Source organism: Artibeus jamaicensis, unplaced genomic scaffold (genome assembly GCF_021234435.1).
Source record: "Artibeus jamaicensis isolate MK-2021 breed Jamaican fruit bat unplaced genomic scaffold, CSHL_Jam_final contig_700, whole genome shotgun sequence".
NCBI lineage: Eukaryota > Metazoa > Chordata > Mammalia > Chiroptera > Phyllostomidae > Artibeus > Artibeus jamaicensis.
The window spans coordinates 8,873,661-8,886,661 of NW_026521930.1; the positions used below are offsets into that span (position 1 = coordinate 8,873,661).

At 55.2% G+C, this 13,001-nt stretch overlaps 1 protein-coding gene across 3 annotated transcripts in view; it reads right to left on the bottom strand.

The window, feature by feature from the left end:
* The window catches only part of LMF1 (lipase maturation factor 1), a 94,725-nt gene that overhangs the window by 11,189 nt on the left and 70,535 nt on the right, over positions 1-13,001 (bottom strand). For all 3 annotated transcript variants that reach the window (XM_037157174.2, XM_053671509.1, XM_053671508.1), the window contains one exon: positions 9,841-10,008. In XM_037157174.2, the coding sequence (XP_037013069.2) occupies positions 9,841-10,008 (168 nt within the window). The remainder of the gene's footprint in view (positions 1-9,840; positions 10,009-13,001) is intronic.

Sequence of the window (13,001 nt, forward strand, 5' to 3'; positions counted from 1 at the left end):
ACCTCAGAGAGGCTGCCAGACGGCCCCTCGGCTGGGCCAGGATACTCTCCTCCTGGGCTGGGAGGGTGAACGGGGTGCAGGTGTGTGGGGAACAACCCACCTTGCTCAAACTCACACAGCGGGCCCTGGAGGAAGCTGGTGGTACCTGGCTGTTCCTCGCTGTTCTCCACCTGAAGAGCCCTCTGGCCCTGTGACACCACCCTCTGCAGCCCCCTCTGCGGGGAGCACCAGCTCCCGCCTGCACTCTGAGAGATCTGTCTGGGCCACACTCTCTCCATCAATGCTCGTACCACCAGGAGACATGGTGACCATGACCTGCAAGGCTGAGCAGGGCGGCCTGCTGGCTCACTAGGGATGCTGACCTGTCCGGGGAGCCTGCCTGCAACGGGCCCGCCTGCCTGAGTGAGCCCTCCCGCCCAGTCCTACCTGCACACGCACAGAGCCCAGCCTCAACTCTGGCCTTTCATGGCTCCTCTGAGGCCACAGAAGGCCTGGTGCAAGGAGAGGCGTCCAGAGAAACCCAGGCCAAAACACCACCAATTTGAAAGTAGCCTGACCAATAAATAGCATTTATTCATCTACACCCTCACATAACAGGGAGCACAATGTGAAAAACTGTAACCCGTGAAAAGCAGAATGGAGACTGCAGGAATCGGAGTTAGTGGTTTAGAAACTGACTTGAGAAATCCTGCTTGAACGTGGTGCGGAGACAGGGGAACAGATGACAGAAATGGTGCAGGTTCGGCAGAGTCAACAGCTTCGAGGTCAACTTTCCAGAGAAAGAATGACGTGAAAAGACGGAGCTGGAGCAGCCCTGGGGCCTGAAGGACAGGTCCCGGGAGCCAGAGCAGCCTGCACGTGCTCTGGAAGTTTCTTGCTTCCAGGATGAAGTGAAAGAAAGAACAACATGAACATTTAGACAGAAAATGTAAAAAATGAGTGAAAAAGCAAAGAAGGAAACAAAGAAAAGGCAGTCCAAGAGGTGTCGCGTCTCTGGTTTGAACACAGGAATGCGCGGCTCAGGCAGCGTCCTGGCCAGGCTCTGGGGGAGGATGCTGGCCTGTTTGGGGTCTGCAGCCCTGGGCTCTGGGGGAGGACGAAGGCCCACTTGCCTCTTGTGACAGGCAGGCTGGGCGTGGCCCACGTCTGTACAGCTGCGGGGTTTCTCGGCAGTGGGGGATGTTTAAAAGCATAATCAGGACAGAGCCACTGAGTCTGGCTCCCGGCTGAGGACTGGCCTGAAATGAGGCTGGGTGCCTGCTCTGCTCCATCTTCAAACACACACGACTGGGCAGCACCAGCTCCCGCCTCTACTCTGAGAGATCTGTCTGGGTCTCTCAGAGGACTGAGAGGAGAGTCCCAGAGACAAACCGGTGGTCCCCGCGCCCGCGCCCTCTCCCGCACCTCCGCCCTGCCTGCTTCCCTGAAACCACTGGGATTGCGCTGCCAGGCATGCATTTCCTCCCACTGTGTCCAGCAGAGCTGGCTACAAACGGACTCAGGGTGTCCCAGAGCTGCGCCCAGAGGAGCGGCGGCTGTGCATACCACCTCCACCCTCCTTGACGCCCCCAGAAGCAGGGCCCAAGTCCATGCCATCCTCCTCTGCCTCCTCACTCTGACTTCACATTCCAAGGATGACAGTTTTCTAGGTTAAAACTCCACCAGAGGTTTCTGCTTCAGATTGAGCGGAAGGAAGTAGTGCTGGAGCCGCCGTTGCCAACACAAACAGCTGGACACCGAACAAAACAGACGAAGAGACTGTGTGTGATACGCGGCTGCAGGCCCCACAGGACTCCTGACCCAAGAAAGATGGGAAGCAAACAGATCTGCCAATGGCCCTTGGTGGGCGCGCAGGGAGGGGCCCTCAGAGGGCGGAGCCTGGAAGCAGGCAGGTCAAGGGACTGGTGCCGTCATGCAGGAGGCAGCTGAAGGGACCCTGTGAGTCCCAGGAGGCTGTGCCAGCCCTGCGCTCACAGGCTCACGGGAGCCTCCACAGGCCAAGGAGAGAGCACCACCGGGGGCCTGGCAGTGACCCCTACTCACACCGGTTTGGGTGACTTTCAAGCCCTGACAATCTCCTTGTGGAAGCCAGGTGGGCAGCAGAGACCCCTGGGCCGCCCTACAGGCTGGCTTGAACAGCTCAGAGCCTCAGTGAGGGCTGTTTTAGATCCACTCGGAGCATTTGAAGGCAAATGCCAAGATGATCAAACTGATCTGCAAGTAAATCAACAGCTTTTCAGGAGAGAATTGAACACCACAACACAATGGCTGGTATTCAATCAACAGTTTGGGCAAGTTAGCAGCAGCCTGAGAACCACAGTTGGGAGCAAGGACAGGCGCACAGAAATGGAACCAGACCCGGTGGTGACTGGGTGCAAGCCGGTGAGAATGTTGAAACAGGCAGTCGGTAAATTAATGGATCTAAAAGAAAGCATGGTCGTGACTAAGACAAATAGGAAAATGATAAAGAAGAACAAAGAGGTAACTTGATATTTTAAAAGGTGATATAAGAAATGAAGAGTTTACTGGAAAGGCTTTGGATAAAACTGACACAGGAGAAAAGTTAGCGGCTGAGTGAGAACTTTCTCAACTGAAGGGCAGAGCGGCCAGAGCCGAGCGGCCCCTGCGGGGCTGGGGACCATGTGCTCTGGTCTGAAGCGTGTTGGTTATGTCCCAGAAGGGAAGGCTGGCAGGAACAATAGTTAAGAAACCATGTCCAAACATCCTCCTATTTCGATGAAAACTATAAATGCACAGATCAAATAAGCCTAACGAATCACAAGCAGGACAAACGCAAAGTTCATATCACAGTAAATAAGTCAAACTGCTGAAAACCAGTGACAAAGAGAAAGATATAAAAGCAGACAGAGGGGAAGAAAGGAAATAAAAATGATACAAATAAATTAAAGCATATACTGTGCTCATGGATAGGAATGACTAATGTCATTAAAATTTCCACAGCACCCAAAGCACTCTATCTACAGATTCAGTGCAGTCCCTACTGAACTATCAATAGCAATTTTCACAGAACTAAAACAAATAAACCAAAAATTTACATGGAACCACAAAAGGCCTCAAATAGCCACAATAATCTTGAGAAAGAACAACAAAGTTGGAGGCATTGTGTTAACTGATATCAAACTATATTACAAGGCTATAGTAATCAAAGCAGTATGGTACTGGGGTAGAAACTGACACACAGATCAATGGGACAGAACAGAGAGCCCAGAAATCCACGCTTACGTGGATAATACGACAACGGATACAAGAATATATAATGGGGGCAAAGATGGTCTCTTCAATGAATGTTGTTAGAAAAACAGGATAGATACATGCCAAAAACATAGTAAAACTATACCTTTTTCTTATACAAAAATGAATTCAAAATGGATTAAAGACTTAAATGTAATACCTGAAGCCATAAAACTCCTTGCGGAAAACTTAGGCAGTAAACTCTTTGGCACTACTCTTAGTATTGTTTTTTTTTTTGGACTGTCTCTCCTCAGGCAAGGGAAATTAAAAAAAAAAAGCAGGAGCAAAGCAAAGGAAACCATCAACAAAATGAAAAGACAACCTATTGAATGGGAAAAGATATTGGCCAATGATACATCTGATAAGGGGTTAATATCCAAAATCTGTAAAGAACTCATACAACTTAACATCAAAAAATCAAATAATCCTATTTTAAAAATGGACCTGAATAGACATTTCTCTAAAGAGAGCACGCTGATGGCCACCAGACATATGAAAAGATGTCACTAATCATCAGAGAAATGCAAATTAAGACAGTGAGATACCACCTCACACCTGTCGGAACAGCCATCATCAATAAATCAACAAGCCACAGTCTTGGTGAAGGTGTGGAGAAAAGGGAGCCCCGCGCGCCGGTGGCGGGGTTGCAAACTGCTGCAGCCACTGCGGAAAACAGTGGAGAGTCCTCAAAAAATTAGAAATGAAGTTGCCTTATGACCCAGAGATTACACTTCTGGGTATTTATACAAAGAAATCTAAACACTGATCCGGAAAGATACATGAATCCCTGTGCTCACTGTAGCATTAGTTACAACAGCCAAGATAGGAAGCCACCTACAAGTCCCTCAACAGAAGAATGAATAAGGATGTGAGATAGACACACACAAGAATATTACTCATCACAGAAAAGAGTGCAGTCTTACCATCTGCATCAGCATGGACAGACCTAGAGGGTGTCATGCTAAGTAACACAAGTCACACAGACAATCTATGGTTGCACCACACATGGAATCTAAAAAAAAACAAACAAAAAACCCCAAAGCAAATAAAAAAACAAAAGAGAAAAACAGACTCGCAGACACAGGAAACAAACTGAGGGTTGGGAGACAGGGTGAAAAAGGCGAAGGGACTGAGAAGCACAGACTGGCGGTTACAAAGAGTCCAGCACGAGGAATACAGTCCATGACACTGTGGTCACTGCGTACGGAGCCAGGTGGGCACCAGACTTACTGGGGAGGCCCTTCGTAAAGTATAAAAATGTCTAACCGCTGCGCCGCACACCTGAAAGCAATGTAAAATAACACTGAATGCCAACTGTAACAGGAAAAACGAAACCAACACAGGAGTATCAGTGGGCACACTATGGATCTTCTTCCCTTTTACTTTCCCGAATCAGTTATTTTCCATTTATAACAAGAATAAGTGCCACCGGGGGGATTCTTGGTGCCTCTGGGGGTCCTCTGGCCACTCCAGACATGTGACAGTCATGCCCCAGTGGCGTGAACAACTGGCCCTGGGCTGTCACCTGGCCCCTGCGGGCATGCGCTGCAGAGTCTCCAGGGGCCTTCCCCACCTCTGATCTGGAACTTTGTCATCTTGCTAGCTGCTACCGGGGCCTTCCTGGGGGACAGCTGGCTCAAGCTATCCCTGGTGATCCACAGTGCCAGCCATGGTGAGTAGGGGGGTCTGGTGGTGACCAATACCTGGCAGACCTGAGCAGGGTCCTTTGAATGATGAGCCCCCAGAGAAAGGGGTCCAGCTGCTCGGCACAGGTAGGAATGGGACCCACGCAGGGTCTTCCTCAGCCTTTGAAAAGAGAATTGGAAAAAACAAAGAGAGAGCACCAGAGAGAGGTCTGCATCCCTGTAGCTCAGGCGCTTCCAAGCCTGGCCCTGCCTGAAACTATGGCAGCCACAAGCCTGGGCCCACATGAGCGAGGCCACAGCCCAGGCAGGGGGGAGTTAAGCCTTCTCCCTGAGGTTCTAGGTGGCATTGCTGTCCATTTGGCACCATTATCATGATGGACAATAGCTCTGAATGGATGCCTGGGGACACCAGTCCTGCTTCCTGATGAGGTCACGTGAGCCCAGCCTCTGTGAGCTCTGCTGCAGACATGGGTGCAGGGCCCGTGGGCTGGCCCCAGGAAGGTCATCTCTCTGCACAGCTGCAGGAGCGTCAGCCCCACCTGATGCCTGACCCACACGACCGTGACCCAGATTGCTCAGGCGCCAACAGGGTCCCCAAAGCCTGACAGTTATCTGGGCAAGAACTTGGGAGCACACGTCAAAAGGCACGGCCACGTGGCCCTGAGTGACCCCTGAGCAATGCCTGGCCCTCTCTGGGCTCTGGTCGCAGTGGGTCTGGGAGGGGCAGCCCCAGCGCCAGCATGCTCCCTAAGACAGCCGTGGGTCCTTCTTACCCGAGCCCTGCTGGGTGGCTCCGACCTCCTGGAGAACTAGGTTCAACATGGCAGTTTGGGGATGAAATCCTACTTCTAAAAAAACAGCACAAACCACCGGGACGTCACTTGGCTGTGCACAGAGCTTTTGTCAGGCGCATGTGTGGCCCCACCTGGCCTACTCCCCTCTATCTGCCCCATCCACCTGGATGGCCGGGTTTTTCATAGAAATGGGGTGCGGTGTCACAGGCATGGCCCGTGTGCCGAGGGGGCCTGTGATCTTTCTTGGCATTGCTGCAGTGTCTCCTCTGAGGGAAGTGAATCGATCACACCGTGCATCTGCATTTACACCAGCTGGCAGAGGCTTAATTACACCCTCGGTGCATGACGCGGCCTGCGGGAGACCCGAATGGGGCAGCGGCCCAAGGCCTGTGTTGGGGCAGCTGGAGCTGGATGACGTGCAGGAAGATGAGCAGTGAGCGCCAACTCTCGAGCGCTGGAGACGCTGCAGAAGATGTTCTAAGACAAAGCAACAGGACTCCAAAGAGGGAGGGTGGGTTCTGGGACTGGCTGCTGGGCTCTCAGCTTGCATGGCCTTGCCGAGGACAGTGCTTATTTGCGGGAGACTTTCTGCAGCCCAGAATCCAGGTGCAGGTGCCCGGGGAACTCAGGCCTGGCAAAGGCAGCTCTGTGCCCACGGCCATGGGGACGGCCCCACTGGACCGTGTCCTCAGGACTCTGGCCAAAGCTGCAGAGATTAGAGAACAGGATGTGGTGGGGGGTGAGGAGAACCTGGTCTGGGACCCAAGATGAGTCTGCACTGACCAGGAGCCCGCTGCCTGGCGACTGCCCGTCCTGTGCCATGATGGGATGCCTGCCCAGGTCCATGGGGGACGCCAACGACTGCCCCCTCCGGGGTCTTCCCCTCAGGCTTGGTATTAGAGCAGGGGTCTGAGGCTGGGGCGGTGCGCTTCTTCATGGAGACAATGGCCTTGCAGAACCCTCTGAAGCAGCTGTGTAAACTCGGCGTGGGAGGAGGTAAGGCGCTCACATCCTCGATCCTTTCCCAAGGGGGTGGATGGAAACAAACAGAACCAGAGCTGCCTCTTGGGGTCTCAGGCACAGAGACAGGCGCTCGGCCCCCACCGCGGCACCTCGCAGACCCACAGGGCACACCCAGCATGAGCCACTCCCCAAAGCGCCTGGCGTGACCAGGGCAGCAGCCCTTCGGAGAGTTGAACACCTGCTGTGAGTCAGCGCCCTGTGGCCCCCCAACCCTGACACCCCACACTGCCTGCCAGGAGTGGGACATGCTGCAGCTGGGCCAGCTGGCCATTGGTCCTCTCTGCTCTGGAAAGCTGAGGCCTGACCGCTGAGGGCAACACACCAGGCCTCGGGAAAGAGGTCTGAGGTCCTCTTGCTTTGTCCTGGGCATGGCATGGGGCTGGAGCAGACAATGCTAGGGACATGCCTGACCAGGGGCTCAGGGAATGGAAGGCAAATGTGTGGCTGGTCTTCTGGGATAACGTTCAGAGCTGCGGGACGGCAGTAAGGCCCTCTGAGGTGCAGCCCCGGCCCTCCCTGCCCAGGGTTTCTGTGCCACCGCCGTCCACCACAGTCCACCCAGGCAGCAGGCCCCGGAACTGGGTCTGGACCTAGCCATCTGGCCTGAGGCTGCTGGGAGCCAACTACCCCTGAGCCCTGAGGCCACCACCCTGATCCCTCCCCACCTGGCTGTCAGGAGTCCTGGCTGGGACAGGACTCAGATCCACCGCCACACTGAGTCCAGAGAACGGGTCCTCATCCCAGTGGACCAGGAGGCCGAGCCAAGTGAGCTGTGAATAATCCAGGGCAGCTCGAGGCCACCGGTCACATGGTTCGTGTGGGTTCTTTTCAGATCTGATTTTCTACATGCACTGGTGACTGAATTTCCTTCAGTTATCTTTTTTTTTAAAGGTAATATAACAACTTGCTTTTCATTAGTGCTTGTCAAAGCTGGCTTCGGATTACTTGAACAGAAAGCTGGTCTTGTAGCTTGGCGGATATTGGGGGGTCCTCAAAGGTTTGTTGAGTGTGCAGCCCTGAGTGGGTTCTGCAGCAAAAGCAGTGACTAATTAATGCCCTGCCGCCCCAGAGTGGGTCCCAGTTACCTTGGTGGCCATGAAGTCAGAGCAGACCTCATTCCTCCCGAGGCTGGGAGCCCCTGGCTGGGCATCCTCAGACAACAGGGGAAGGTCCAGCAGCAGGTGGCGCCCCTGCTGCTGGACGCTCAGGCCTCTGCCTGGAGTTTCCTCCCACTGGCTTGAGACCACAGGGCCACGCGGCCTAACGGGGTGTGGAGTGGGCACAGTACGATGCCCAGGCTGCTGCAGGGGCACTAGGTCGCCAGGGCTCTGTATCCAGCCAATTCTGGTAGTTTACGGATGAACTGTGGTCCACCCAGACAGTGCAATATCATTCAGCAATGAAAAGGAAAGAGGTCTCAAGCCACAAGAGGGCAAGAGGAACCTCAAATGCATATTACTTCATACACGAGCCAGCCCGACAGTGAATAGATCAGTGGTCACCGGGGGCTGGGGAGCAGGGGGAGGATTGTTAGGGCAGTGATGTCACCGTCTGTATGATGCTAAATGGTGGTCACATGACTTTGAACATCTGTCCAAACCTACAGAAAGTACAACACCCAGAGTGAACCACAGCCTGAGCTGCGAACTCCAGTTAATAACAAAGTATCAGTGCTGGCTCATCAGTTGTAACGAATGTATCAGAAGATGTTTACTATGGGAAAACCGCTTGGGGGGAGAGGGGTCTGAGGAAATCATCTACACTCTGCTGTTTTCTGTAAATCTAAAACTGTCCTAAAAATAGTCTGTTGATTACAAAATAAACAAACAAAAAGCTAAAATACCGGGCAGTGAAAGCAGGTGAATAGGGCTGGGCAGGGACGGCCAAAGTGCCCCAGGGCTTTAGGGCCATCGTGGGGCAAAGGGCAGTTAAATTTAGACTTTCTGGTAGTTGACTGAGCATGTACTCACTTGAAAAAAATAGAGTTATAACTTACTAGTTAGGAGAGAAAAATAATGGAATGAGAAAAACCTCAAAGGAAAGCTAAAAGGGACAAAAAGAAAATAAATGTAGAAATAAAGACAGCAGAGAGTGCACGTCAGCCGCAGTTTGGAGAGAAACCAGCTCTGTGCCGTTACGAGGCCACAGCAGACAAAAGGACACAGGCTGAAAAGAGAAGGTGACAAATCCAGACTCTGCAAATATATGAGAATATTATGACTTTTTTTGGCTAATAAATTTGAAAACATATGATATGGACAAATTCCCAGGAAAATGTTTACCCTAAAGCTGCCTTCAGAAGAAAAATGGAAACCCTGCATGTCTGACAGCCACCAAAGGCACCAGTCAGTGCCCGGACACCCGAGAGGCCGGGCGGCTCGCATGCACGGGGCGCTGTCTCTGTCCTCTGGAACGCACGCACAGAGAAGGGGCCGTCCCTCCACGGGCTCGGTGAGCGTGACGGGAGACTGAGCAGAACCAGTCAGGCCCGTGCAAGATGGAACATTACAGACAAGTCTCGTTCACTGACAACCATGCAAAATCCAAAACAAAATGCTAGCAAAGCACGCCCAGTAACATCACCATACACGGCACGGTTAACACGCTGGGTTTATCTGAGGAAGGTAAACTTGGTTCAGCGTCGGCAGTACTAATGCGACTCACCACATTAACAGATTGAAGGGGGAGAAAAGTGACCTCACAGGTGGTGGGAAAAAAACATTTGTTCAAATTAAACATCCATTCATTTTGGGACTAAAAATACCCAAAGCAAAAATCGCAAAACAAACTTCCCACTAAAGCAGAAACAGAAGAGAACCCGATAAAGGCAGCCGCAAAAACCAACCAGCCAGACCACCTCTGGTCACGTCTCGCCGGGCCGGCGGGCCCCAGGCCTGCTGCCTGTTGCGCCTGCGACGCGCCACAGTGCACAGACCCGGGACACACGGGGAAAAAACCAGGAGTGGGACTGGCAAAGTCACGAGGGCACCGCCACTGTGGCATGTATCATGGGTACCCGTGATAAGAACAAACAATAAGCAGGACACAGAAACCTTAGATCCAGACAGTGTTTTCCCTGGGAACTGACAAGCCACGCTCGTACTCTCGGGTCCGCGGTGACTCACCTGGAACAGGACCTGCAAGGCGCCGTGAAGGATGCACATCCGCCGTCCCAGGAAGATGAAGAAGGGCACCACGAGCTCCAGGAAGTGGTTGCTGAGCGTCTCAAAGCGATGGACCCACCACGGGGACCGGTGCAGGAAGTAGGCCACGGGGTTGGGCACCGGCTGCGTCTGTGGAATAGGAGGCGGCCCGTGAGCTGTGCCCTCAGCCCCACCTCACGGGGGACCCCCGACGGCCTGTACTGCCCACTGGTCGGCTTAGGAAGGAGAGGGGGCTTTTGGGGGAAGACAGATCCGGGACCATCTGGTCGGAAAAGGCATGGGGGAGGCTGGTGCGGCTGGTGCTTCCCCAGAAGCCCGCCCGCTGCCAAGACACAGATGGCCAGGACGGGTGATGGGGCACCTGTCTAGGTCTTTCTGAGGTGCACACCAGAGGCCCCTCCCCAGCACGGTTTCCTGTGACTCTCACACAGACCCATTCAGGGGCCTCGAGGGTCTTGGTCACACGGGAGCTCAGATGCTGGGGAAGAGCCTGCGGTCAGGGCCCTGAGCGGCACCGGGCACTGGGGGGCCCCGTTCGGAGGACAGGGTGCTGCAGGGGGCGGACTGTGGGCCTCAGGGGAATGCTTACACGTGAGAGACGTGTGCCTGAAGGCCGAGCAGGCTAGGGAACAGGTCTCGGCCCCGAGTGTGTGTCCCTGCAATGCACATGTTTGAAGAGGGCAAGCGCAGTGCATCCCAGGAGGCCTGAGTGTTGATTCCACCACGGTGCCGGCCACCCCAGGGCCCAGCTGACAGGCCCTGCACCTTGGACCACAGGCCCTGTGTGCCCCAAGACCCCATCCTGTAGCTGAGGCTGGGAGCAGGCCACACAGAAGGTCACGTGGCCACCAGTGCTCAGATGGGCCGACTGCAGACGCCGTGCGGGACTGGGTACGCCCCTGTCCACGAGGCTCGCTGCCCCATCAGAGAGGCCCCAGTGTGACACTCGGCCACTGGTGAAGGGCATGGGTCTCACTGTGCACAGGGACACCTCCACGCCGACAGGACACCAGGCACTGGGGCTCCAGGCCCAGGGGGACCTGCTGCGCCCCCTCTCACACGAGCTGCTCCCCTTCCTGTGTGTGGAGAGCATGGCGACTCCGGCCGGGGGCGGGGGCGGAGGTCTGCTGCGCCCACACCCCGCCCCTGCCTGGGCCTGGCCCGCCAGCTCCACACGCTCCAGGGCACTCACGGGTACCCTTCTCCCTCCCGGGGACTTATGTTCTCTGCGTGTACACACACACACACACACACACACACACACACACACACACACGCAGAGACACAGGGGCTGCTGTGTGGGCAACAACGGCCACTGTCAGAGCAAAGCTGGGCTAGAGACATAAGTGAGTGATTGCTGGTGCGCCAGCACAGCTCCAGTAATATTACACACACTTGACCTTGTCACACACGCTTTAGATCCCAGAGGAAGAAAGTGCCTCTTGCAGTAGCCACGGGAGTGCTGGCCCAGCCCCTTGTGACCTGCTCCCCGGCTAGTTTCTCCCTCACCTGCTGCTTCGCCACGTGGCCTCCTGGCCCCAGCGCTGGGCCTGGCTGCAGCCTGGCTCTTACCTCTGCCCTGAGCACACTTCCTCTCAGATCTGCCGAGGGCACTAGGAAGTGCCTGTCCTGCTGGTGGCCTACTGTGTGACGGGCACACAGAGGTGACTGCTGACTATGAGGACACACTTGTCGAAGTGCAACAGCCTGGGCACCCTGCACAGTGTGGGCCTTCTCTCTGACACTCAGCGTGAGCAGCAGCTCTGGTGAGAAGCCCCCAAACGACAGAGCTCCTGGCCGCCAGGCCGCCCCTCGGCTCGGAAGTGGAATGGCAGCCGTGGAAGGGTTGCCGACCCACCTGGGAACGTGTTTTCCCGTTAACTTTTCACTTCATTTGGACACGGTTCCTGACTAAAGTTACGAGAACAGTACAGAAAGTCCCTGATGTTTCCGTGTTACCTCCCCTTCCTCCTCCTGCCACCGCAGGGGTGTCTCCTGAACCACTGAGAGTCAGTGGACACAACAGGCGGTGCCCTGAGCCCTTCGGGGCTGGAGTCCCAGGGGCGCTCTCTCGTCTACACAGCAGCAGTCACAGCCCGGGCCCCGGGCCCCAGGCCAGTCGACGGCTCACGCCTTCCACAGAAGTCCCAGGTCGCACACTGCCTTTCGCCTCCCGTCTCTTGGCCCCGAGCACCAGGCACTGACATTCTGGAGCACATGCCCACTTCCAGGACACGCCTTCAGTGTGGGTGTGTCTGCCGTTCCTCATGGCAGGCTGGGCACCCACTTGTGGCAGGAAGACCCCAGGGGTGACAGGCGCCCTTCCTTGGGGCTCAGGGTGTCGCTGTGTCTCAGCACAGGTGGTTCCTTGGTTAACCGGGGTCTCTTGGTTAAGCGATGTTGGCCAGGGCCCTCCCCTGCAGAGCTGCGTTCTCCCCTCAGCAGTGTGAGGCCCTGCCACACCCAAACGCCCCACCTTCCACACCTTCCATGATCTTGCTGGGGTCAGTCGTTCCAGTGACTATTGGGACAGTGAGTCCTGAGCCCGTTACTCCTCCTGCATGGCTGGGGCCGTGTTGAGGCTAGAGCGACCGCCAGGTGTGTCGCTTGCGCCGTGGGCTGGCGGCGGGCTGCCGGGAGGGGAGGCCCTCTCCTGGCACACAGGAGTGTTTGCTGCTGGCAACGCCAGGAAGGATGTCGGACAGACAGATAGTGACAAGACAACCACTCCTCATTTCCCCCAAGTCAGGAGGAGCCCCCGGTTCCATTTTAGGGCCCAGTTTCAGAAAGGGGTACATTCTCGGCGGTACACGCAGGTAGGGTGGCAGGCTGCTCGGCCGTTTTTGGCTGAGGGATAGCAGGCCCTGTGTACTTCACTTCTTTATTGGTAAAAGGCCCTGCTTTCTCCTACGGTTCCAGCTATAGCCAACAAAAGCAAGTTTTGACAAGATGGCCGCGTCCTCTCCGCAGTGAGGGAGGCTGAAACGGGAGCCCCATGCCCACTCCAGCTGCCCTGTGGGCTCCTGGCACCCACACAGCCTCTTCCGCCCACAGCCACCAGACACACAGAGAAGGAAGAGGAGGCCTAGGGTCTCTGTGCCCCCGACTCCACTCCATAAGCA